At 49.7% G+C, this 26,842-nt stretch overlaps 1 protein-coding gene across 2 annotated transcripts in view; it reads left to right on the forward strand.

Annotated features, from left to right (window-relative positions):
* The window catches only part of ARHGAP32 (Rho GTPase activating protein 32), a 141,894-nt gene that overhangs the window by 97,305 nt on the left and 17,747 nt on the right, over positions 1-26,842 (forward strand). For both annotated transcript variants that reach the window (XM_041480636.1, XM_041480637.1), the window contains 2 exons: positions 11,678-11,827; positions 26,255-26,357. In XM_041480636.1, the coding sequence (XP_041336570.1) occupies positions 11,678-11,827; positions 26,255-26,357 (253 nt within the window). The remainder of the gene's footprint in view (positions 1-11,677; positions 11,828-26,254; positions 26,358-26,842) is intronic.

Here is a 26,842-nt window from a genome sequence, read left to right on the forward strand (position 1 = left end):
TCTGCAGTGAGGGACACTCCACACCCGCTCTGGACAATCTGTTCAGTGCTTGATGACTGCACAGAGAAAGTTCCCCTCACGTTCAGCTGGAACTGCCCTGTTCCTCTTGTCCTATTGCTGGGCACCAACGAGCACAGCCTGATTCATCTTCTCAGCACCCCCCTTCGAGATTTTTATACCTGGGACTGTTTTACATTTCTATTTTACACCTTCCACAGACGAGCAGCCGTGTGCTGCTCCCCATCCCTCCCTGCCCACCCTGCGCCCTTTGCCCGGCCCCGGGAGGGGCGGCAGGAGGGTCACGACGGTCCCGCGGCGGTGCCGGCCCGGGGGCAGCGCCGGAGCGGCTGCGAGAGCCAGGGAGGGAGGGAGGAGGGAAGGAAGGAAGGAAGGAGGCACCTGCGGAGGAGGAGCCGGGGAGGGGCTTGGCAGAGCCGCAGAGGCTGCGAGAGCCCGGCGCATCCCGCGGATCCCGGCGGAGCCGAGGCAGCCCGGCGCGGAGCGGGCGCGGGGACCCGGCCGGGACAGGGCCAGGTGAGGCAGCGATAGCCCGGGTTACCCCGCCGGGGCTCGGAGAGGGGGCCGAGGTGTCTGCGCCACTTGTTGCTTAGTAACTTGCCAGGTACTTAATGTGCGTGTGGGGAATGAGTGGCTTTGGATGAGGATTCTTCTTTCCCGGTGGTGGTGCGTCAGGAAAGAGGCTATTGGTACATACTTTACGTTGGATATTGGGAAGAAATTCCTTCCTGTGAGGGTGGGCAGGCCCTGGCACAGAGTGCCCAGAGAAGCTGTGGCTGCCCCTGGATCCCTGGCAGTGCCCAAGACCAGGCGTTGGACGGGGCTTGGAGCAGCCTGGGACAGTGGAAGGTGTCCATGCCCATGGCAGGGGTGGCACTGGATAGGCTTTAAAATCCCTTCCAAGCCAAACTCCGTGATTTGATGGTACTTAACACCCCCTGGTTGGGCCCAGGGGTGCTGGGCTGTGCTGGGGTGTCCTGCCCAGGAAGGGCACTGCCTGGAGCAGGGCTGGTCCTGCACGGGTGTGATGCCGTCAGGGTGCTCAGATGCCTCCCTGCCTGGGATCATGTTTTCAGCCTGGTGTCAGTAATTTCTCTCTCTTCCCTGGCTGCTGGTTACAGACCTGTGCTTCTGCAGTGGGAAAAGATCTGGGGATCCGTGCACTTGGGCAGGTTCCCTGGCTTGGTGACCCAATACCGATTAAATCTACATACTTACCCCTCTCCCCCTCCTTGTTAATTGTTTTACTTTTGTTTCCCTCTAACTAATCTCTGCCTAAAGGTTTCTATTCCACCTTGCTCCACATTGGGTCCGTAGTTGTAAATTGTTTTATTGGATTTGTTCTCGGGTCATGGGTGTGTAGCAAACCGGAGCTGTTAAAGGGAGCCTCTTTCATGTCCGGGATGATTTGTGTGAGGATTCCCACCCAGATCCCAGCAGAGAAGGAATTCCGGCGTGCACACCCCCTCCACCCCAGCCGTGATCCTGGGGCTGCAGGGCTGGAGTTCAGTGCCTCCCTCTCAGATTTATACCTCCCTCCCAAAGAAGCAGCTGACAGAAGGGAATGTCTACAATTTAAATTTCAATAGATTTTTGCATATCACTTTATCTTTTTGTCTTCCCTCCCTTCCCAGACTGGCACATTCCTAAGCATTAATATTATTGATGCTGTTGGTCAGGAGAAAGGGGCTTCCTATTAAAACTGCCAGCCCATTGTTTGCTGGAGCCCTGGGGCAGGGAATGCACACTCTGGAAAATAAAATTCCCAGGGAGAGACGTTACTGTGATCACAGTAGACACTTTGCAAGTAGCCATGGCTCGTCTGTTCATATTTGTTCAGAAAACCCCCTAAAAGCCAGAGCCCATTTTAAGGATTAAATGCCCTGCAGGATCTGATTATTTGTGACAGAGAAGACAGGAGGCCTTCCCTTTCCACTCTTCCCCTGCCTCCTTTGTTCTGGGTACCACACAGGCATGATAAAAGAGGCTCATTTGAAATCAAAGCCCTGCACTGGGAAGTGAAAGGAAAAGAATATAAAGCAGGCAAAACAATACATTGTCTGCATTCCTAAGTCTTAAAAGCAGATTTAATTCACCTCAAATCCCCAAACTTTTAGGTCAAATTTTCACTTTCAGTGAAGTTTTTTACACTTTTTCAGCTGTGTAAGGAGGAGGCATGTGAAAATGTAATTTTTATCCTCTTAGCTATTGCATCCTTCTTGTGCTGTATAAAGTGACTGTAATGTGAATGAAAATTGTGGTCATGGTCTTCAGTATTCTTTTTGTTTCCACTCCAGGTGAGTGGAAACTTAACTTCCAAAGGCAGAATCATCTCAGGGGTTAATAGCAACGTATGAGCAGTTTAGGACGTCAGGACTGTAAATAGGAGAAGAACCAGAGCAGTATGGATCTGGGAAGGGTAGGTCACTGCAGTTTGGAAGTAACTGGGCTGCAAACACTGCCCTCGGGCCAGTGAAGATGAGAGAGGCAGCCTTTGGGAAGGGACTGGGAGAGCAGCAGGGATGTTGCCTGTCATACTGGGAGTACCACGTACCTCAGGACAGCCTGTACCCAGGGCAAAGGCTGTGCCATGGGCATCAGGAGCAGCGAGGCAGTGTCCCCTGACCCGGGCCTCCTCCTGTTTCCAGAGCGATCACTCATGCCCCTTCCCCATGGAATCAAAAGGGTTTGTTCCTTCCCCATGCCTTCCCAAGGCCTTGCATAAGAGTAAACACCCTCTCGCTGTGGGATCGGGCTCCATCTGCCAAACTCCTCATTATTCCACTTGTGTTGTTTGTTGATTCCTGTCAGATCCTTTTCCATCGCTCGCCCCCTCCCACTGGAGCGGGCTGGAGGAGCGCGGTGCCGCCGTCACTGCGGTGATCCCGACCCGGCTGATGCCACGCTCATGTTGGAATGGCCTGGGAAGGCTCTGGGCTGCCTGCCTGTGTCCAAAGTGCTTGGTGTGATGCAGGGTCAGCTTGGGTTACTGTCAAGTTTTGGAAGATCTCCTGCAGTGCTGCTGCCACTTGCAGGAATTGCGTGGGCGAGGCTCAGCTGAGCTGCAGCTCCGCGAGGCTGTTGGGAAGTGTTTTAATCAGGGAAGGAGCTGCATGAAGCACAGCTGGGCTGTGAACTAGGCAGAGCAAAGGCACTTTGCCTTCAAGTGAGTGTGAGTTTGGGAGCAGCCAGCTCTTGACTTCTCTTAGGCCGTGGCCATTGAAGCCAGAAGAAAAAACGTTTGGTTTAGATTGTACTGAAGGGAGGTTGAGGTTGTCTATTAGGCAGTTCCATCTGTATGGATAGCTAGCAGCTCCAGTCAGCTCCAACAGGAAATGTGTGGCATTGCCATCACTGTCTCCCTGTGGATCACATTCCTGTTGGTGATGACTGGTGAGCTGGAGAAGCTTCTGGCAGAGAGGGCCCTGCTCTGGTGTCACCTAAAGCCAAAGTGACACCTTGCCTTGTGCGTGTTGTTCCATTTCTCCCTGAGCTGCAAGTGTCTGCAGAGTTACCCAGCACAGGGCGCTGGTTGTTGGTGTTCATGCTTGCCCTTAATGCTGCTGCACCAGCTGAGGTTCCAGAAATTCCTTTAACCAAAACCACCTTTCATGGGCCACACAACACAACCTTTGAGGTCATTCTGAAATTGGGTTTCTTCTCAAACCATGCAAATTGTGTACCAGAGATACCCTCAGGTTACAGTGTCACATCCTCTTCAGTGTGAATGTAGGGTTGCACATTTTGGTGTCAGAGCTCAAATCTTTGGGTGTGGTGTGAGCTTGGGCATGCGAAGTCAAACAATTCTGACGTGCCAAAGTGAATGTGGGTAGGAGGCTGACACCATCTCCCTGATGGGCAGATCTGGTGCTCAGTTCTGCCTGTGATAGTTACCTGAGTCAGAGCAGCCTTTCTAAAGGATCCTCAGTCTCCAGGGTAGGTGAGATAAGCAAAAGTACTGCATTAAGTTCTGCTGGAACAGAGATTTAGCTAGAATGAAAGAGAAAAAAAGTATTTTAAGTGTCTCTCCAGGTATTTTTTTCCTAGCTCCATGTTTCCTAATTTGCTCCCTTTGTCTCCTAGTTTTGCTGCTGGCCCTGTGACCTCTTTGTGTCACCTGAGCTGCTGACCCCACTGCCATGTGTGCTAAATCTCTATCAGTTTGTTTTCAGCTCCCACTCCTTTTCCAGATTGAGCCTCTAATAACTGGTTTCCTTTGCACTACAGCCCCATCCATCATTATTTCCTCCCCCAGTCACCTGTCCCAGCCTGTCGCTGCTGCATCATCACTGGGACTCTGTTAGTCAGCACTGTTGTTTTTTCCAAAATACTATTTAAACTTGTTAATAGAATTAATAGATTGACCTTGCCAGCTCTTGAACCTTTGAAACCTCTCTCATGTCTGTGTTAGCCTTCAGCTGCATAAATAACTGATTTATATCTCCTGGCCATGTACCACTGCCCTGGGGAAGGTGTGCTGTCCTTCAGGGATTAACTAGGAAATGTCCTGGGGTCTGTTCAGGAGGTCAGGTATCATCTTAGTGCTCCCTTATGGTCTTAGATTCTGTGCAAAGATCAGTCATGTCTCAAGGCTGGAAAATAGCACAGATTTCTTGGTATCAGACATATGTGATAGACTTTTGTATCAGACTAACCTCGTGGTTATTATTCTTAAACCATTACTAACATTCAAAAAATTTGGCAGAAAAGCAGGGAGGGAGGTTTTGCTGTTGTACATTAGCTCCTGGTTTGCGTCTGTGTTTTCTCATGGCCATAAAGAAACTTCTCCAGGCAGTTCACACCGTAGATGATCCTCGTGCATGTCACCACAGACATGTGATTTTAGTTAAATGAAAATAGCCACCATACTGGTAGCTTCTGGATTTGCAGTGTGCTGTCTGTGGCAGAGGAGTGACCAGACCCAGATGCAGCAGAAGCTGAAGGAATTGTGTAATTGTGAGTTGCCAGGCTGGTGGATCTCTGGTGCCAGATGTTCCTGTGCTGACCAGGAGGAGCCAGTCTGAGCCAAGGGCTGCTGTTGGCAGGAATGGGGAATAGCTGGAGTTGTGCTGGGGTCATTGCACAGACACTGCCCAAAGGATGGCTGCAGGAGCCTGGGCAGATGCAAGAGATGCAGCTTCCTTATTACCAGGCTTTATAAATAAACAGCACCACCTCTTATCAATGACCTACTTTACTCTCCATATGTGTGGGGCTCTCGTGGTAGCTGGAAATCTGTCCTTATCCTTGGCTGGTTTTGTCTTAGCTAATTTGAATGGTTTTTATCAAATTACACTGAAATTAATCACCTTTAACATATTTCTTCACTTCAGAGCCCAGCCTTAGCTGATGGCAGCCTGGCACTAGAGAAATGCTGCAGCATCAGAAAACATAATTTATTTTGCTCTTGTTTATGGCAGACCAGTCAGTACATATTTATGAAAGTTATTGGAGATAGAAAGATATTTTTAGACTCTCATATCTATGGAATTTTAAATTATCTCTTGAAAATCTTTATGCCTGCTGAGGGAGCCCAGTATAGAGATTTGTGAGATTATTGTGTTGGTTGGTCCTTCTTCAAGCCCAGCATCCTGTTCAAGGACTAAGGAATGGTGCTTGGTGGTGCATGGTTCCACATTCTGCTAGGGGTTTTTAGGGCTGTGTAAATGAGCTTCCAAAATAGAATGTGCTGTGGCAGGAGGGAAGGAGGAAAATGTCTTGTTGCTAAGGAACATGAGAGAGAACTGGGAGATGTGACTCAATTCTTGGCTTGGCATCACTTCTTTTCCTCGGTGAGATGTGGGTCTGCAGAGTGGGTTTTTCCAAGTGCAAGGGGATGGATATTGAGTGTATTGGCTGATGTTTTCAGGAGGAGTCGAGGTAACTGCTCCTGTGTGGCGACCCAGCTGGCCTTGCTCTGCTCCCACCCTTCAGTGTGATCCTGAGTGTGCAGAATCAGGAGCGCAGGAAATGTGTGGCAAAAACAACCCCAGCTTCTCATCTCCTGATTCCTGGTGCTGCTCTTTTTTCAGAAGAGTCTGTTGCTTCTCCTTCTCTCCCTGCAGCAGTTTAATTTTAGAAGAGAATGGCTCTGGAGGGACTAATAGCCTAGAAAAATTTTTGCCTGGTTTGCTGTAAATCTCCTTTAAGCGAGGATGGATTTCACTTTTGTTTTCTATTGCTTTTCTTTATGACATTCCCACACCTTTGTCCATTTTTGATTTTGTGCCTGCCAGTTCAGTTTGTGGATTGCTGTCAAGCTCTGCAGCCACACGTGGTGTTGTTGCTTTGGTCTGAGCATCAGGCTCCCCTTGCAGCGGGGTCCAGCTGGGTGCTGTGACCTGTAAAATCACTGGGAATAACAGAAACAAACAGGCTGCCCATGTGCTGGGAATGTGGGTCAGCAAACACCCTCTAAGATTATTCTCTTGGAGTCCAAGTTTGCTAACCCTGTATCAGAAAATGTGGTGCTATTACCCTGGGAAGGGGGTTTTGTCAGACCCCAAATATTAGTGCTACCAACAGGGAATGAGACAGGTGCTCTTTGTGGAACAGGGGCTTGTTTTCTCTTGGCAGAGGCTAATGAGGCTGCAGGGACCAGGCAGAGGGCTTGGGAAACAGGCAGGGAGTTTGGGAGGGTGTCCTGGAGGAAGCTGCCATTGTCTTGGATGGGGCTTGGAGCTACCTGGTCTGGTGGGAGGTGTCCCTGCCCATGGCAGGAGTTTGGAACAAGATGAGCTTTAAGGTCCCTTCCAGCCCTGACCACTCTGGGATTCTGTGTCTAGAATCTTTTGCCAGGTCACCACTTGCCTGGATGTCCCCTGGCCTTTGGGAAGAGGCAGGATGAGTCAGCTGGAAGATGCTGTCCTGCTGCAGGGTTGGTTGGGTTGTGTTTTGTTCTCAAGCCTTTGTTGTCTCACGGGGCTTTTCTTGCTGAGCACAAGAAATCTGGGGACACAGTAAGCTGCATTTGTTTGTTAAAAGGGTTTTTCCTGTTTGGTCTCAATGATCCAAAGCCAAGGAATCAGAAGGAGACAGTGCTCTTTGCCATCCTACCTTTCCTTCTGTTGGCAGCACTTTGGGCAATTCGAATTAAATATTGCAGTGGTCTTGGGAAGGATTTTGTGGCCAGACATCAGTTGTGGAGCTTGGGCTGAGCCACATGGTGCTGTTGGACTGTGCTGTGAATCCCAAATAACTGCATCCCTAATGAATCCATGGAGCACAGGAGGGATCAGGACCAGGGGCAGCAGGTCGGTTCTGGGCTGTCTCACCTGGGCTGGCCCAGCTCTGCCTTAAGAGCATCAGGGGCAGCAGATTATTCCTAATCCAGGTCACAGCGGTGGCTCAGCTCAGCCTCAGGGAACGGTGTGGAGACACCCAGCAGTGCCAGCGTGGGCTGAGCTTGTGGTGTGGGGACACCCAGCAGTGCCACCATGGGCTGAGCTCAGAGGAAGGCTTGGGAGTCCTCAGCAAATCCCAAGGGGTCCCTGTGGGCCTCCAGGGGGGTGAGTTGTGCTGACCAAGAGTGTGCAGCCGATGAGGAGCTGATGGCTGGCACAGCTGTCCAGTAAAGCTGCAGAAATCATGTCCTGAGGGTGAAGGAGCCTTGCTTTTAATGTAGTGGTTGTTATTTAATAGCTTTTACCAGTGTCAGGGGGATTTGGGGCCTCACTTGCACCACCAGTGCTGGTGGTAACAGCAACAGTGCTGCCTGATCCATAAATGTTCCTGGGAGAGGTACTGGGCAGCTTCCCAAAGCCACAATGAACTACCTGGCACAAGGAATCCTTTTCCTTCCCCCCCTCCCCACCATGTAAAGGCTTTGGCCAGCACAGTTATGACAGCAAGGGGGGGGGGGGGGGGGGGGGAGATTTTTGTGTGCTCCTAATTGATATATTTGTGCCAGCAAAACTTCAAAAGTGGTCCAGACTCAGGTGGAGTTTTTCAGTTGGGTTTCATTTGGGTTTTTTTTGCAGCCAGGCACTCTCTACCGGATGGAGAATTTATCTTTGCTTCTTCAGGCCAGGATATTAAGCCAAATCTGCCTTTCTGAGGAAAGCAGTCCTTGCTCCTTCTAGGAAAGTCTCCCATTTCTTGGTAAACAATGTGTTTTATACTGGTTAAGTCTGAGGTGGAAAGTAATATGGATAAATGTTAGAATTTTTGTTTAGTTTGGTTTGGCTTTCAGTTGGTAACTTAAAGCACAGCAACCATTTGAAATTTTCTGTTAGTAATGCTGGTTCCTAAATTTATTTCTATGAGCACCTTGTGTGGAGACTCAAGCTGTGAGTGGATCAGCTCTATCATGTCCCTGCTGTATTAGAGGGACAGTAATAGTAGGAAAGGGTTAATTGTTTTATGCACATGTGCTTGGTTTGCAACACTTGTAGCTTTGTTTCAGGTCTAAACCCTGTGCCTTGATTCCCTGGTTTTCCTGCAGTCACCAGTTCTGGGTGCAGGGCAGTTACGGGTGCTGCGGCAGGAGAGCACTGCTGGCTGCTGCTGTCGCTGTCACCTGTGGGGCAGCGAAGCCTTCGATGGGTGTTTTGGAGCAGAAAACAGATTTTGCAGCGTTCCTGGCAGCTTTTGGCACTTGTCCAGAGCCTGGGTCTGCTGTGCTGCACTCACCCAAACCGGGATGCAGCGGGAGTTAATCCCTCGGGATGCGCTGGTGCTCAGGGGTCGGTAGTGCCTGAGGGTGGGGGGATCCCACCTTTGCTGCTGCTGCAGGAGGCAGCTCCTGCAGCTCAGGAGCAGAGCTCGCCCCGCTCTGACACCTACCTGCTTTCCTTCTCCTTAATAACCTGTCAGCAGGGAGGTGGCTGCTTGGGTTTTCTTGCCGTTCTCTTGTTCTCCCCCTCCCAGCAGAAGCCCGAGTGAATCATTCCTGCGTGGGTACAGCCCTCGGAGCTGGGCTCAGCCTCAGAGAGGCTTGCAGAGCAGGCAGTGATCCAGAGCAGGCTCTGTGGCACCAAGGAGCCATGCTAACACTTCCACAGGCTGGGGACAAGGGAATTTCTGGTGGCTGAACCTGCCCTCGCAGAGTCCTTGGCTGCTGCAGCACTTCTCTGTGGCAGGGAGTTTGTGGGAGTCTGCTTAATGGTGCAGAAAACAGGACAATTATTTTAACCTGCACTGAGTGGCTTAAAGGCAGAACAGATTTACTGTGTTTTAAAAACTCAGCTCACTTTTGTGGTCAGTGATGCCAGTACCAACCCAAATACATCTTTGGACCATGGAAGTGCACCCATTGCAGGTTTTTTTCTGGTTTTAGTGCTGAGGGGACACCAAAAAGTCATTTGTTGATCTGCATTAGTAGTAGAATCTCTTTAGGACTAGAATTGGATGCATTTTTCTCCACTTAAAATCCATTCTCTGATTGGCTCGTTTTTCATTAAGTCAAGCACGGTACATAGTATACAGAGTGTGAACTGATTCAAGTGAATAAACACATATTAATGACTGCTTTATTTGGATTAGTAGGTGCTCTGTTTGCCTGTTGTAAAAGCATCTGTCTCAGGTCTCTCACCTCCAGTGGTGTTACCACAGCAGCCCAAGGCTGCTAACCTTGGAAATTCCACACTAATCAGGATGAGACAGTCTCCATTTATCCTTGAGGCCGATAGGAGATGATAAATGAGCCCTTATTTTCCTGTGATGATGGATACAACCAAACCCCATCCTAACTTTGTTTGGCATGTCAGCACAATATGTTCCTTTATTGCGTGCAATTAAAAAACCCCATCAAACTGCAAACACTCCTTTAATTAAAGCCCCCCACAGCCACACTTTGTCATGCTTAAGGCTCCTGTGGTTGTTAAATAAATTGGGTTTGATTGCTGAGGATGCAGATGTGGGGTTTGGTAGGGATTTTGGGATTTCAGGTATTCAGGTAGTGCTGAGGATCAGTTTGGTGTTGTACTGCTACAGGGGACTTTGTGCAGAAGGAGACGTTTGCTTTCCTCACATCGGTGCAAATTTGTTAAGGTCAGTGGAATCAGGTTTATTATATAAATACACATATATCAGGTTTATTACATATATCAGTAGAGGGATTGTGTCAGTGTCTGGTAAAATGGAAGGAGAAATATTCAGCTGTGTGAAGGGATTAAAGCATCCTGTAGCATTGTGTGGTATAACCACGATCTTGGGACAAGGTTTTTCATGTTCCCTGCTTGAAGAACCTGCTGAGTGAAGCCGTGCCCATCCATCTCTGCTTTGCTGAGTCCCAGTTTCAGAGCTGCTCTCTGTAGTTCACATTTCATTGGGCAGCAGAGGTGACACTGAAGGGATGAACCTTTGTCCCCAGGGATCTTCGCTGCTGTGGAAGGTGTTACTGTGCTGATTGCAGTATTTGTGCAGTGTTAATGCAGGTGGAATACACGGTTCTTGTCTTGCCTGCCTGGGATGAGAGGGAGGAGCAGGGCAGGGTGATTGCTGCTGCTGCTGCAAGAGCCTTTACAACTTCCCGAGCTGCAAAGGCTTCCACAAAAGACACCCTTTGTACCCAGCAGTTTGTTCCCTTCAGTAGAGCTCTTCTGTTGAATTAAACTGCTTTTAAATTGTGTACACAATGGCACCTTTGTTGGGGAGGCTCTGAGGGCCTCTGGAGGAACATTGACATTCCAGGGCATTGTTCTGCTCCCATTCAACCTGAGCCCGGCCTCTCCTGCCAGGGCCAGGTCATTGCTGTCACCCACTGCTCTCCTTTGCCTTGCGCTGGGGTTCAGCTCCTGAGCAGGTGGTTTCAGCAGGGAGACCAGAGTTTCCCCAGCACAGCCCAGAGGGACAGAGCAGGAGGTTGGAAGGCGGCTCCTGAGCCACATCCTCCTCTCTTTGGAGGCTGCTTGTGTTCATTCTGGAGAGGACAAACTGCATCTCTTCAATCAGCTGCCTTTGTGACCTGTTCAGTGGGCTGGCTGGTGGAGTCCCCATCCCTAGAGGTGTCCAGGGGACACCTGGGTGTGGTGCTCAGCCCTCTGGGCAGGGTGACAGTGGGGGAATAGGCACATGTTGGATTTGATAGCCTTGGAGGGCTTTTCCAACCTCTGTAAGTGACTCTCTGAGTCTGTTTTTATTTTGTGATGGCTTGAGAACAGAGCTGTTGAGGCTCTAGGGTGCAGTGGGTGCAGGTACAGTGAGGGGCAGTGAGGCCCTGGTGTGCTGGGAAGGCAGGCTGGGCTCTGAGGGAGCTCTGCCTGCTCAGCCTCAGAGATTATAGCCAGCCCTTTGTTCTGCAGGGGCCTCAGGCGAGAGCAAGGGCCGGTCACAAAGCTTTATTTCTGTGTGTAGATTACACACTGGTTTGCACAGGAGATTACCAGATTTCTCAGTTGAGCCTCCTTCCCTTTCCCAGAGATGAAATTGCCTCTCCCAGGTGCTGCCCACCATCAGCCTTTCAGGTGGCTCCTGCCTGGAGCTGCTCTGCAGGAAACGTGTCTTTGTGCTAGTCCTTCCATTCCAGCTCGCTCCCGGTAACTCCGCACTAGCCAAGGGCTGGGACAAAAGCCAAGTGTCTGTTTAGTGTCAAACCTTGGGAAATCTGTTCCTGTAAATAATTGGTATTGATGCTGCTACTGTTCTCGCATGCTCTGTAGAAGTTCTGCTCAGTGGTTGGCAGGTGTGGAATGAGCTGGTTGTTCCTTGTCTTGTGCAGTGTCGAAGAAGCACGGGAAGCTCATCACCTTCCTCCGGACATTCATGAAGTCGCGCCCAACGAAACAGAAACTGAAACAGCGGGGGATCCTCAAGGAAAGGGTGTTTGGCTGTGACCTGGGGGAGCACCTGCTCAACTCTGGCCATGATGGTAAGAAGCAATCTGCTCCTGAGCTCTTCCTCTCTTGGGGATTTGTCAGGGTGACCATGGCTGTTCAGGGTGGTGCTGGGACACAAATGTGTGGCACAAATCCGTGGCTGAATGGGAAACTGAGGCTAATGAGAAGCAAACACTGTGCTTCGAGGTGGGAAGCATCATGGTTCAATGTGGGAACACTGAAGGTGGCTGCAGCTCCTGCAGATGGGTTTTCAACCTCTTCAAGTCTTCAATTTTTTTTTTTCCAGGAATATAGGCTTTATTTGTATGTCAGTGTCAGTGATTAATTAACAGGTATGTTAAGCCCCTACATTTCTCTTAACTCAGTACCTTTTTATGGTTCTAGCACAGTTTGCATGGTAAATCCTTCATCTGCCTTTTCCTTGGATTTCACAGGATTTACAGGAATTAACTGGATATTGTGTTTCCTCACAGCTGACTTTTCCTCTCTGTTCAGCCTTTTCCCTCCCCATCAACAGTTCAGGGAGGCAGAGGTGCAAACTTGTCCATTCCAAGAACAAAATTACACAATCGTTACCACTCTTACTGGGATAAATGTAGATTTCATGGGCTCTTTCCTGCCCTTTCCCTGTGCCATCTCCAGTCCAGGTTCCTGCAGTGCTGAGGAGCAGCCAGAGCACTGGGATGCTGTTCCAGATCCCCAGGCTCAGCTCTTCCCATCACCCAGGGAGCCCACACCCAGGGAGCCCATCACCCAGGGAGCCCACACCCAGGGAGCCCACCCAGATCCCCAGGCTCAGCTGTTCCCATCGGGAGCCCACACCCAGGGATGTTTGGGAATGCAGCCTGGAGCAGCTGTGGGCTGTAGGTGGTTTGCCCAGGAGTTAGGGCCGTCAGGAAAGCAGTGATGGGATCTATTGGGTGGCTTTGCAGCAGATCCCTCGTGCCAGAGTTGTCCATCTGGTGTCTCCCAGCTTTTGTGTGCAGGCAGAGGGAGAAGTGACAGGATGTGTGGAGCCAGAAAGGAGTTTCTCTGTTAAAAGTTTTCATTGAGTTTTCAGACTTTTTGTTCATCCAAATGCCTTTTGTAAAAGGCTGGCAAAGGGCATTTCTTGCTGTCTTTCCAGCTGATTTGGTTGGTAACAGAGATGTGCACTCCCTCACCTCATATAAAAGTGTTTCACTACCAGCTGGTGCAGAGCATGTGCAGTGGCTCAGTTGGAGCCAGGAGAGATCCTTATTGGGGCTTGCAAAGCACCAGAAATGGTTGGAGTCAGGAGCAGGCGCTGACCTGTAGGAACTGCATCAGGAGTAGGTAATTCACAGCACCATGTGGCTCTGGAGCTGGTTTTATGTGCATGCTGTGGGAGCACTCCTGAGGGCAGGAGCCATGCGAGCAGAGTGAGCTCACTGTTGGGCAGGAGGGAATTCCCTCCCACCCCAGCCCTCCTCCTGTCTGTCTTCCTTAGGCACAAGTCAGCGATGGCCGAAGCTTTTCCCTGCCCTCTGTGCCGACTTCTTCCCCTAGCTCCAAGGGGTGGTTTATTTACCATTCAAAGACACATCCTGAGCTGAACTAAACTGCTTGAACTCCACTGGAGGTTCTTGTTTGATGGTCTCTGGGAGCTCTGTCCTTGTCCTGGTCTCTGCCCACCATCCCACACATTGGGGTGACACTGATTGAGCTGTCCTAATGAGGTCCCTCAGCTCAGGAGTCACCAGCTGCTTTCACCCTCGATTTAATAGCCCTTTCCTAGCTCCCTGAAGTGAAGCAGATCCAATTTGAGTGTTGCCAGCAGGGGCATGACTCCATTTCCCATTTCCCACAGCAGGATTGTTGTTTTCCATGTGATTCAGCTCCCTGACCTGTATTCCAAGCCCCGGGATGGGGCTCGTGGAGACATTTCTGGGTCTGTGCATGCACAGCATTTTAAGATTGCCTCCTCCTGTAGCACTACTGTAGCTCAATCATGGAGCCTCTTGCAGTGCTGACCTGCTGAAAGGGGCCTGAGGTGAATTTAAAAAGCTGCTTCTCATAATCAGAACATCAAGTGCTTTTTCCAAGAGCTCAGAGCATGCTGTGGCTGAGTGTGGTACCTGCTGGTGATACTTTGGAATCACAGCCTGGAATATGGAAGTTCAGAAGGAAAAAAACCCATTACATTCATTGATTTGTTTAAGCTTGTGATGGTTTTGTTGGGTCTATGTCCCCTCCCCAAAAATATTTATTGGGGCTGAAGGAGCAAATAGCACCATCCCTAGTGATTGCAGTGAGTGACAAGGCATCGTGTGCCCCTCAAAAATGCAATACTGAAACAAACTGGAGTTATGCTAAGAATTTTCTTAGTTACCAGCTTTGTGACTATGACAAATTTTCAAGAAATTGCTGAGAAACAACATGAGCAGCCTAAATTCTGTAGTCAGGAATCTCTGAAACTGTACTCAATTTTAGTGAATGGGAAGCAGAATGAGAGAATAAAAGGAATAAGGACAAAAACTGCAATAAGTTTAGCATTTTTTTAATAAACCCTGCACCAAGGCAGCTGTCTCAGATTGCTTAGTGAGGAGAAGAACATGTTTGCTGTGTACCCAGAGGGGATTTACAAACGCAGAGGAGATGTTTCACTTACTGCAGTACCTTGTCTTTCTGTGGGCTCAGCAAGTAATCCCTCGTTCTGCATCCTCCGAGCTGCTGTTAGGAGGAGGATAAATTTGGCATGGGATGCACAGGAGGCAAGTGATGCAGGGATGTGCCCTGGTTTGCTGTTAGGGAGCAGGAGCCCTGGGGTGCCATCCTGCAAAGCTCCACATGCTGCACTTGCCGAGTCCTGACCTAGCAGAGCATTTTGTGGTTATCTGAGCTGAGTGTTCCAGGCAGCACCTGGCAGTGCATTTTAGGTGCCTGCAGCTGAGGCAGCAACTGCACTGCTGGGAGGTTTTCTGAAGTCCTGCCTGAAGACCCCATGGCTCAGAAAAGGACTAAAGTCCCACTGAGGATCAGTGATTTTTGTTACTTGCCTGAGAATGTGGCACTGGCAAGGGCTGTGTGCTTGGCTGGATAACCCAGGCAGCAGTTCTGGGCTCAGAGGTTCCCTGAGCCAGTTCCCTGGATGGGGCTGCAGGAATGCACTGAGTGTCACTTGCTCCCTCCTCCTGCCTTTCCCAAAGCTCCTGAGCACTGCCAGGAACCAGGTGCTGACCCAGGTGGGCCTTTATGGCTCCTAATGCAAACCAGTGTGCCATCGTGGCATTGAGCTTTTGGGATGGGCCTATGCCCAAGGTGAGGCCATGCTCTCCCTGCTGGGAGGTGCCTCCCAGGCTGGCAGGACAGAACCTGCAGCTCTGAGGATCAGGGTATGATCTGTCTGTGCCCAGGTTTCTCCCTAGGGCAGGGTGCCTGGGGAAGGCAGGAGGAGTGCAGCAGCAGGCTGGTGGTGCTGCTGCCCTGGGGAGGGTGTGCCTTGTCATTTCCCTGAGTGTCCTGTGTGGGTCTGAGCAAGAATGCTAAGCAGCTACAGGGGGGGAGGTGAGGATTTAACAGGAGTGAAGGATGAGCAGTGCACTCTAAACTCTCCTGTGTTTCTGGTGATTCATGGTGGGGACTATGGTGAGTACTGGGCAGTGTCCTGGGGGTTGAATTTGGTGTGTTTGCTTTTTAGTTCCAGTTTGGTTTGTGCTGACACTCTGAGCTGTCCAAACAGTGCTGGAGCCCTTCCAGTGTAAGAGTTGCACCTCCATGGGGTGCCAAGCAGTCCTTCCCTAAAGGCCCTTGGAGGGAAGGGAAAGAAGGGAAGGAAGCATTGCTGTCCGGTCTCTTTGGTGAGGTTCTGAGTCATGGGCAGATCACAGGATTCTTTTTCAAAATTATCTGTGCTCCAAGCTGCTTGGTAAAGAGGAAATTGGGAGTCACAAGGCTCCTGGGCATGGGGCTGGGTATGCATAGGTGTGTTGCTTCCAGTGAAAGTCTCAGCAGGGTGTCCTGTTCTTCTCTGTTGTCACATGTCAGCACTGAATGATGGGCGGGACCTGCAGGAGTAAAACCAGTTTTGATATGGGGGATTTTGGACTTCTCTGTTGGCAGAGCCCTGTGGTAATGCTCCCTTCAAGTATGTTGGTTTGCACAATATTTCTCCAGTCAGCTCCAGACACCCCGTGGAGCCTGCCTGAAGGGTCCTGTCTGCATCCCATCCAGTGCCTTACTCATCTCTTGGCTCCTGCTGGGCTTGGGATGCTTCCCTGCCAGGGAAGCGTCACTTGGCAGCAGACCAGGCTCAGCAGGGAGTTGCTGTTTCTCCATTGCCCTCAGAAATGCTCCCATTTGGGTTGGTGCAGTTGCCACCTGCCTTGCTGGTTTGTTTCACAAATTCAGGGGGCATTCCCAGTTGGGAGAGACCCACAGGATCATCTGGCCCAACTCCTGGCCCTGCACAGACACCCCAACAATCCCATGTCCTGTCACAATTTTATGAAGCTGTGAGATACAGCAAATCCATCCCAATCTCTGACTCCTGAAGAGACCTTGTTCTTATTCCTTTTGTAGGCAGAGATTCTTTTTTTTTTTTCCACCAAGTTTTTCTCTCTTCAAGGAAACTAAATAGAACTTAAATTTAGCCCGACCCCAATTAGCAGGATTGTGCTGGCAGAGGATGTTTGTGGAGTGTGGGAGCTGGTGGAGTGCTGCATTGCAGCAGCTGCACCGTGCCCTGGTTCCTGCCTTGGAATGTTTGGCCAGGAAGCTCCCCACAGCTCCTGGGGGTGTGACATGGGTGGGAGTGAGGGGGAACGTGGAGCTGGGCTGCAGGAAAGGCAGGGCTCGGGGAGCTGGGCATGTTCTTGAAGAGCTGATGGAGGGACAAGGAGTCAGATGGAGCCACGGGGAGCCCAGGCAGGGCTGGGGCTGCTCTCAGGGGTGGGATGGGTCAGCACCCAGCAGGAAGAGTCTGCACCCACCAAAAGCCACTTTGCTGTTCTGCAAGTGAGGGACTCCTGAGCTGCTGCACATGAGGGGTTACTTTACAATGTACTTCTTATTCAAATACTGCTGGGCTCATGTGCTTGGGTTGCTTGGACTGCAGAGCACGGGGACACCATTTGTTCTTCCAAGCCTGAAGTGTTCCTGTCACTTGTTGGAAATGATCCTTTCTCCCTTAGCAATTGGACTGAAGCACAAGCCAGCCCTGGGGTCCCCCAGTGAGGTGGTGTCACAGATCCACCTCCAGAGATAATCCATCATACAACCTGCTGCATCCACAGATGATTTTGTAGGCTAATGGCACAAGGCTTTTTTTGTACCTCTTTATGCATTTGTCATATTCATACATCATCAGCTTCCATCACTGGAAAACATATATTCACAAATGGAATTTTTAGTTTAAAAGTTTACTGTAGTGAAGGATCTATGCATGATTTTTTAATTGTTATAAAGTGCCTGTGCCATGTGGTCAGCAAGAGGCATTGACTTCTGCTGAAGATGTAAATGTCTGCAAGAGACAAACTTCACTAACTCACCTATCTTGCTCTGTGTCCTTCCTGTATTTCCAGTTCTCCGCATTTATTCAGAATTAATTTGGACAAGTGGGTAGAATTAAATGAAAAATAAAGTGGAAGAGAATAGCAGAAAATAGCAGATAAGGTATCTGCATCCTTTTCTATACTGTGCCAGGAGCAGCAAAGGTTTGCCAGGGATAGTTTTATTCTCCTCTGCTGGTTCTGAAGCTCTTCAGGAAGGTTCATAGCAGCACCTTGGGGTTCCTGCTGACATCATGGCTTGTTTGGGGTCCTCTGGATTATCCATCCCTTGGAGCCATCCCCACCCTGCTGCTGGGTAATGTATTTGCCTCTGACAGGAATTCATGTCAGGGTTGGGTATAGAGGGAGCTGTTACCAGAACAGAGAAACACAAAGAATGAGATCTTGGCAGCCTCTTGGCTGGCATCTCCGAAAGCCTGGTTCCCCTTAGCTGAAGCACAGGTTTGGCAATCTCTGTCACCCCTTTGGCTCCTGGTATTGATGTGAGGAGCCCCTTTTACCAGCTCAGAATTGTAATTATAGTAAAAGGCTGCCTGGCTGGCTTGGAATCTTTGCCATCCTGAAGGAAGCCCTGATTGGGAATTTGGGACAGTGGAGTTTAAATAATTTCAGTTTTTCTTGCTGTTTAAACTCCAAGAGAGTGAATGTAACCAGTTCCCATTCCCTGTTACTGCCCTGTCCCTGTCCATGGCAGGGATAGACTGAGGGAGCTTTAAGGTCCCTTCCAGCCCAAACCTGTCTGGGATTCAGTGTTCTGATGCCCCAGCTCCAATCCCTGCTCGTGATGGCTTTGCTCCAAGGTTTTCTCTTCAGAAAGACTTTGAAATATTTGCAGAGCTTCCATTTGAAGTAGCCCCTCAGTTTTTACCTGCAGCTCCATGGAGTTCTGTGGCAGCTCGGCAGCCTGGCCTGTGATTCCCAGGTATGTTTGGAATTGTCATGCCTTGAATGCTTGCCGCCACATCATTGGGTTTGTTCAGGCAATAACAACTTGTTCCTGTACAAAGGTTTATTGAAGTGTTGGTGTTGTGTGACGTGCATGTGACATTTCCCTCAGAACGGTGACATGGGCCACAGCCATTCCAGCACGGGAGTGTTGGCTCTGCATGAGGCTGGGGGTTGTGTTAGATGTGCTCACTCTGGGAATGAACCCCTGGGGCATTTTTGTGCTTTCAGTAGGTATTTTCAGAGTATCCAAGCTGACAAGTTCGGATGTGAACTGAAAAGTTTCAAACCTCCGAGCAGGTTCAGCTCTGGCATCCTGCTATCCCAGTTTTCCTTCTGTCTCTATTTTTAAGCATTTAGATGCCTGAAGCAGTTCGTGATTAGGACACAACTCAGAGTTCTGAAGTTTTTGTTTGCAATTCTCTTTTCTGCTGAGACATTTCTTGTGTGACTTCGGCAAGTCCCTTAAAGTCCCTGCCTCCTTTATGCTTGTTTTGCCTGCAGATGGGGATATCTGGAGGTGATTCACCTTGTCTCCCCTATTCCAGGTGTTTTTTTAAAAAAGGGGATCCTGACTTCTCTGTTGAGCAGGATAAATAATGCATCCTTACTCATCCCCTAATTTCTGTAATGCTTTCCTGTGTACCTGGGCTTGGTTGTTTGTATATAGAGCTGCAGTTCACAAATCGGGTGGATCTTGTTTCCTGACAAGGCCACCTAACTGGGGACACTGGAAATCCTCTGCTCTGCCTCCCTCAGTAGTATTTGTGTATCTATAAACAGTTTTCTGTCACACACGGAGGAAACACTGGCCTGTGTCAGCATTTTCACTTGCACCTGAGTCCCTGTTGTGCACAGCCCTGTGTACACGTGGTGTAAATGAGGGAGAAAAGGTTTTAAAGTTGCGCTCTAGGACAGGAATTCTGTGGAACTGCTGTGACTTCACAACCTCTGGGCTCCCAGGTAGTCTTAGCCATCCCCTTCCCTCCATCCTGCTGTCCCGGCTGTCCCGTTTTTAATTGAATTGTCAGGATATTGAAACCAAGGCAGCCTCAAACATGCCAAGACCAATTTCCTTTTGGTGTTTCCTGATTTATAGTAATTTTTGAAGTCAAAATTGATCTCCAAAGGACTCGGGCAGTCAATGGTCACAGCTGCAGTCAGAGTTCTGGCCCTGAGATGGGAACTCAAACCTGTTCCTGCCACAAAGTTGTGGCCTTGGGGAACTCGTTTGTTATCTCCCATTCCATCTCCAGGCTTGTACAATCAAACTAATAACCCATATCTGCCCCCAAGGTGCCACAAGGTAAATTCCTAATACCCAGGAGGTACTTGGGAGATTAGGAGTGGGATAGAAATATCAAATAGTATTTATCTAAGTGCCAGCACAAGTTGGCACATGACATCCAGTTGTGATTGTCTGTAAAAATTAAGAAAATTTACCTGTGTGTTCCCCCTGTATTTATTGTGTTTCTCGGGTTGGGTTTGCATCCCAAATCTGATGTTGAACTGTGTTTTGTGAAGAGTGTTTTAGGTGCCTGAAGTCCCCCTGGATGTGGCAACGAGTGTCTCTGTGTGACATGAAAGGCAGATCCAGCAGCCTGGAAAAAAAAGGGAACAGTTGACCCAAATTGGAGATGAGTAGAAAACTCCCCTTACTGCAGATGTATTCTCTGCTGCACAAACTAACTGGACACAAGTTGATACTTTCAAGGCCAATAGTTTTGAGTTATTTTGGGCAAATTTCCAACCACAACAGGCACTGTTATTGCTTCACCATCTGCCCTGTGAGTTGCTGGAACTCAAGATTATTGGGTATGGGGTCAGCATTACAAAGGGGTACATGGGATCCCTGTGGAGAATCCCTTGTTTGGGGGGACATCCTTGGGGTTGCTGGGCAGGGAACACAAGCCTTTGCTGTTAAAAAAACTCAGTTTGTCTCTCCCCTTCTCCCTTGCCCTGCCTGCAGCTGCCAGGAGAGGATTCTTTGTGCTTGAGTGACCCTGAGGACAGCTGGGAGTTGAAAATTAATTTCGAAACACTACAGCTGTGGGGGGAACAAACATGAGGAAAAATGTCAAAGGCAGTACAGGAATTGCTTGTGGTCTTATCCTGCTGCTCTTAGCTTGGGGAGAACTTTCCCCCCTCTCAATTTATTGGAGGGAGTGTAGTTGATCTAAACAAAAAAGCTCCAACACACTGGCCAAATCTGAGTATTAGTAGTGTCTTGTTGGATATTCACTGAAGGAGCTGTCAAGCATTGGAACTGCTCAGGCTGCCCAGGGATTTAAAAGCTGTGGGGTTGTGGCACTTGGGGACATGGTTCAGCCATGGCAGTGCTGGGAGAGCAGTTGGACTCCATCTTAGAGGCATTTCCAGCCTTAATGGTTCTGTGATATTTTGTATTAAAACAAATTAAACCTGAGCCCTGGGAAATGGGTGGGTGCAGCCTGGAATAGGGATTGGCTGTGCAATATCTCCATCATGAATAGTGGGCAGGGAGATCCCCTGCAGCCCTCAGATTCCAGGCTGTCCTGGCACAGCCAGGAGAATGTTGCTGATCTGCCAGGACCTGACAGACGTGGCTAGTGACCTGCCCTGCCTGGTGTAGCTCAGGGGGGTTTCTGTTCCCCAGGCCTGAACTTTGCACTTTGCTTTTCACAGTCCTGGCTGAGCTGCCATAAAAGAGTTCCAGGCTGAGGAAGCAGAGTCCAGTGCTGCTCCCTCTGTGAGCCCTGCCTGGGTCAGGGATCCGGCTCAGGGCTTGTGCTTCGCTCTGCCGTGGCTGAACTGGGGATCCCAAGTGCAAAAGTCCCACTCCAGATCAGAGCTGCGTGCGTGGGAGCAGGAACTGGGGCAGCTTGGACTTTACATGACTCATCACCAGTGTGGATAATGTCAGTGTGGCTCACAGCCTGGAAATGAGGGGAAGGGGTTGAAGAATCGTGGAATCCCAGACTGGTTGGGGTTGGAAGGGACCTCAAATCCCACCCACTGCCACAGGCAAGGACTCCTCCCATTAGACCAGGTTGCTCCAAGCCCCATCCAACAAGGCCTTGAGCATCTTGGAAAGGAAGGAAAGTGTCTGTTTGGTTGGACTTGTATTTCTCTTGGTGGTTCATACAGGAGGACAGAGATTTAGGAATGAGACAAAAGTGAGACAGAAGTCCTGAGAAGAGAGTCTTTGAAAGTTTGATGTTTTTCTGAATGTGCAGGGGCTGATGGGGTCGGTGTGCCTGTGGAATGGCATGTGCAGGTACAGTATTGTGTGACAGAGAGCTCCTTGTGCAATAAAGAGAAAATCCTTAATCTCTTTCCTCTGCTGCTTCACACCTTTGTGTAACTAAGGTGGAGGGAAGAGCTTCAGAAATGAGAAATTTAAAAGTCACAGTCACATATTTTTTTAAGGAAATATTTGGACAGTTTTTTGGAAAATGGCCTTGATCTTAGAGGTCTTTTCCAATCTTTGTGGTTCTAAAATTGAGTTAAAATAGGAAATTTTTGGAGTAAAAGCAACTGTATTTCTTCAAGAGGGGATATTCCCTGTTAGGTTTTTACATCCCTCATTAATAGCAAGGGAGTTGGGATTTATGTGGCTCATTCTAGATATTTGGAAGTTGTCAGTCTTGGCCAGGCACAGAATTCCAAGAAAGGGGCTCATCCTGCTGCAGTGGCACTGTTTGTGCTGTGCTGGGTGTGTGTCCTCTGCTGGCTTTTCCCCTGCCTGTCCTGCCCAGCTGTTCCCAAAAGCAGCCTGGACAACCAGGGGTGAGCTTCTCCACCTGCATTTGATCTGATGGCTGGTTGTTCCAGTTTCTATCCTGGTGGCTCAAAGCAGCCTTTAACCTACCGTTGCTCAGGTCTGGATTTTCCATGTGTGTCCCAAGCGTGCTGGTTGTCACCTCTGCTGAGCAGAGCTTTGGGCAGTCTGTTTTCCATGCTCCTGGAGGCTGAGCTCCCTTGTGGGTTTGCTATGTGTGGAATTCAGTGAGGAGCAGCAGCCCAGGTGCTCTGAGCCATTGTCCAGCCCCAAGGCCTGGCCTGTGGGACCTGCACCCCACTGCTGTATTTTGGGAAAATGCCAGTGCTAGACGGGGGCTTGCTGGGAGGCCTTGTGCCCCAGGCTGAACAAACACTTCTGGTTCCAATAACGTGCTAATAAAATAAAATAAAATAATACACAACACAAGCAAGCCTCTCAAAGCACAGAGAGGGAACATTACAAAATATTAAAAAAGAACCCCCCCCCCAGCAAGATGATAGGAAAGGAAATATGCCTCATGTGAGGATTAATCAAAATGTTTTTCAGAATGAGAACTGTAGAATTTCTGCTTCCTCTTAATGGCAGAGAATTAAGCAGTTAACGAGCCCTCAGAGATGCAATAAACCTTTCAAACCAGCTGAGAGGTGCTTTGGAAGGACTTGAATTAATTCCTTCGGCTGCTGTGATGATGAAATGTGCTGGAGTCCCCTTTGGTGAGGCATCCACATTTCCAGCCCTTTGCACTTTGTCTCCTGGAAGCACCTCATGTTGGAGGGAAGGAGGGAGGGGTCATTGTTTCAGAGTGGGAGGCATGTGCATGTCCATGCACAGCTGGGTGTTCCAGGCAGCACCTGGCAGTGCATTTTAGGTGCCTGCAGCTGAGGCAGCAACTGCACTGCTGGGAGGTTTTCTGAAGTCCTGCCTGAAGACCCCATGGCTCAGAAAAGGACTAAAGTCCCACTGAGGATCAGTGATTTTTGTTACTTGCCTGAGAATGTGGCACTGGCAAGGGCTGTGTGCTTGGCTGGATAACCCAGGCAGCAGTTCTGGGCTCAGAGGTTCCCTGAGCCAGTTCCCTGGATGGGGCTGCAGGAATGCACTGAGTGTCACTTGCTCCCTCCTCCTGCCTTTCCCAAAGCTCCTGAGCACTGCCAGGAACCAGGTGCTGACCCAGGTGGGCCTTTATGGCTCCTAATGCAAACCAGTGTGCCATTGAATCTGGCTGTTGTAATTGCAGGAAACCACAGTAATTAACTGCCATTAGTAGAACTTTAGTGTTGCTGGTGGTGTATCCTGTGAGAGGAAATCTCCTTTGGTTCCCTGCTGAGATACCTGTCTGGTTCAAATCTGGGTTGTGGCTTGGGATCTAGAAGCCAAAATCAGTTCCTGAACTGAGAAGTTCACCTGCAGGGGAGGGATTTCTGCAGCAAATGGACACGGTACCTGAAAAAGTCACAGTGTGGTGTCAGAAGCTGCTGTAGGTGTTGGTCTGGGCACACTTGACATTTGCAAAATTAAGTCTTGTGCTGTCATCCTGCCTTTTCCTTCTGAGGGAACAGTCACTATTCCCTCCATGTGTGGATGTACATCTCTAAAATGGGTATTAAAGGGCTGGGCATTCAAAGGGCCGAGGGAGGTTAAACACACACCCAATGGTCATCTCTGTTCAGAAATCTGAAAAATGAAGTCACCATTCCCGCAAAGGTCTCTCAGGTACAATTTTAGCCCTACATGAATTTAAGTCTCTTCTCCAGCCCTGCAGAATTCCCCCAAAATATCCATGGTGCTGGTATGGTATATTTAGCTTAAAGAACAGATCGTCCTGGTAACCAGATGAGGAAATGCTTGGAACAAGCCTGCAGGGATCTTTCCAGGGTATGTTAATTACTCTCACTGTGCCCAGGCATGACAGAAGAGAACTTTAGGCAGAGCATTGGTGCTGCAGCCCTTGCATTCCCTTTGGCTCCCCTGCCCTGCTCCACTGTCACTCCAGGTTTCCTGCTGGGAATGGGGCAGGCAGGGCGAGTGCTGTTTATTTATCTGCCTCTTGGTGTGTTTCCTTCTTTATTATTTGCTTGTTTATTATTTACATTTTGATTTACTTATTTAGCAGGCTCTACTGATTCCAGGGGACCTCTCCTGTTATTGCAGTAGGGATTATTAAGGTCTTTGGGATTTGCAGCTTTAGCAGATCTTGCCACAGCACTTCCAAGCTTGGGCAGACTCCTTTGCCCAATCCTCTGGGACTCCTGGATGCAGGAAATACTGCTGATGGGGGTTCAGCCCTGTGCAGGTCACTGGTGGGATCTGAGATCTCTGGCCCATTGTAAGGGGTGGTTGTGGGACAGACATGCAGGGATGTCTGACGGGGTCTTGCTTCAGGTGTGTCTGGCAGTCTGGGGTGTTCTTCTCCCACAGAGGACAAACACCACTGGCTGTGTCAGCACACAGAGCCTTGTCCATGTCCTTTGCCGCACGGGATGGAGCTGTTCCACCTCTGCTACAATGCACACTTCAGCCCTTTCTGGCCACTGCTTGAGCAGGATAGAATTCCTTCCCTGTCCACTTCCAGCCTTAAAAAATTTCTCCTTTAAGAGGTGTTGAACCTGTTTGAATAAAGGCTTAAGTATTGTCCTCCAGAAGTGTTTTTGAGACAGTATGAGAATTTCAGGCCTCGTGTTCCACCTGCTCTGCTCAGATCTGTCCTTGTGGGTGACTGATGGACATGTTCCCAGCGTGCCCTGGGTGTGTGTTCAGTGAGAACCTGTTGCCTTTCCCAGCTTTCCCAAGTTCAGGGTGTGTCTGTTGGTTCCTGAAGCCATCAGCTGTGGTCCTCCTCGGAGCTCCTGGATGCTGAGGCAGCACAAGGCTTCACCTCCACTGGTTTTTGTTCCTCAAAAAGCAGCACTTGGTTCCCAAGGCTCTTGGCTTAATGTTCAAGGACTCTGCTTGCCTCAAAGTCTGCCCCAACTGGAAAATGGTGAGAGCTGCTGTACATCCCAGGGAACGTAACACTGGAGCTTGGCTGGCTCAGTTCTGGGTGTCTCTGGGTACCTTGGAGCATTCCAGGTGCAGGGTCTAATCTGCTCCTGCTGAGCCTGTGGGTGACGTGCTGCAGGATTTACAGCTTTCACCGTGTCCTGTGCTCCAGCGTGCAGCAGACGTGCCTTATCCTGGATACATCTGCTGATTTCCAGGGAGCCATCTGAAATGAGCCTTTCCTCCAGCTGTGAGGGTTTGCTGCAGGCTGGGGTAGCAGCCTTGTGGAGGCTGGGGGGAGCATGGAGCATCCAAGTGCAGCAGCACTCGGGAGCACACTGCCTGGCAGGTGGCATTTGCTGTGGTGTAAGGGGATTTGCCATATGACCTCCTTGGCATCGGTGTCACGTGGCACACTGATCAGACCTGGCGTCTAAAGAACACACTGAGATCAGCAGAGGAGCTGCTGCAAAATGCTGGCTGGCAGGAGGATCCACAGGAATCCCAGCTTGGTTCATGAAAGTTTGCTCACAGGAGCTTGATCGTGGCTTTCTCTGTGTGTTCGGGGCAGTTTTAGTGCCTTTTGTAAATCCGGTGATTTGTTCCTCCTCAAGCTTACATGGATGGATACACTGCTCCAGCACTGGATGTGCATGAGCCTGGGAAGCCAGCTGGAAGGAATGGGGTGGTGAAGCGGCTGCAATATTAACTTGACACCTAATTATATCCCCTGGGCTGATTTTTCCATTCTGTCATGCCCCGCTCTGTCTGCACTTTCTGTGAATGTGGGATGCTGTGGAGCTCTCCGTATCCAGCCATGCTCTGGCAGACATTTGGGGTGAAATTATCAGTTGTAAAAGCTCTCCTGTCTGTGCCACCAAAAGTAGCATCTCCCTGATGTTTATATTTCCTTAAACCAAGCAGGACAGATTAATCATGTATAGATTTGAAAGATAGTATTTATTCTATTTTACAGCTCTTCTGGAATGGGATTTCACACCACAGTTCCCGTGAGAGTTGCCATGGGACCTGCACTGTCTCTGACCAGAACTAGCTTTTTTTGACCCGATTCATATTCTGGCATTCCTTTGTTAAAGCAGGAACACCTCTGGCCACATCAACTCCTGAAGTTAAATTTCCTACAGGCTTTCTCCCCTGAGGAGGAACTGAAGCCATGGCCCGGGTGGGAGCAGTTTGTGGCACCTGCCAAGAGGTCTGTACTAACCGTAGCTGCTGTTGTTCAGTGCCCCAGGTCCTCAAGAGCTGCACGGAGTTCATCGAGAAGCACGGCATTGTGGATGGGATATACCGGCTCTCCGGGATCGCCTCCAACATCCAGAAACTCCGGTAAGGGCCTGCTGTGAGCCCTTGGCACGGGCAGGGCACAGCCTGGGCTGCCTCTGGCACATTCGTCCTGCAGGAAGCTTTCCTTCAGCATGAAGTATCAGCATCCTGGTGTCACTATGCTGGCATGTTTCATTTCTGTTCTTTTTCTCTCCGGGAGCCCTTTGGAGCAGCTGATGTTTCTCTCTGCTGCCTTGGGCTCCTGGCTTAGCAGCAGTTAATTGGGAATGTGCAAAGGATGCATGCCTGAGTCTGGTGGGTGGCATTGCTGTTCTGCACAGGGAAGGGCCAAGAGTGTGTTCTGGTTAGGAGCTGTTCCCATCTCAGCAAACTTCCTTTCTTCTTTTATGAGGCTGTTGTCCTCCTGTGGTTTGGTGTAGAATGTTCTGCTGTGGAGCATTGATGTGCTGAGTGGATGTGACTCACCAGCACTGCTCCTGGGCCCACGGCCTGACAGAGGCAGCACAGGGCTATTTGCCATGGGCAGA

This window comes from Pyrgilauda ruficollis, unplaced genomic scaffold, assembly GCF_017590135.1.
Source record: "Pyrgilauda ruficollis isolate IOZ18807 unplaced genomic scaffold, ASM1759013v1 scaffold52, whole genome shotgun sequence".
In the NCBI taxonomy this organism is placed as follows: domain Eukaryota; kingdom Metazoa; phylum Chordata; class Aves; order Passeriformes; family Passeridae; genus Pyrgilauda; species Pyrgilauda ruficollis.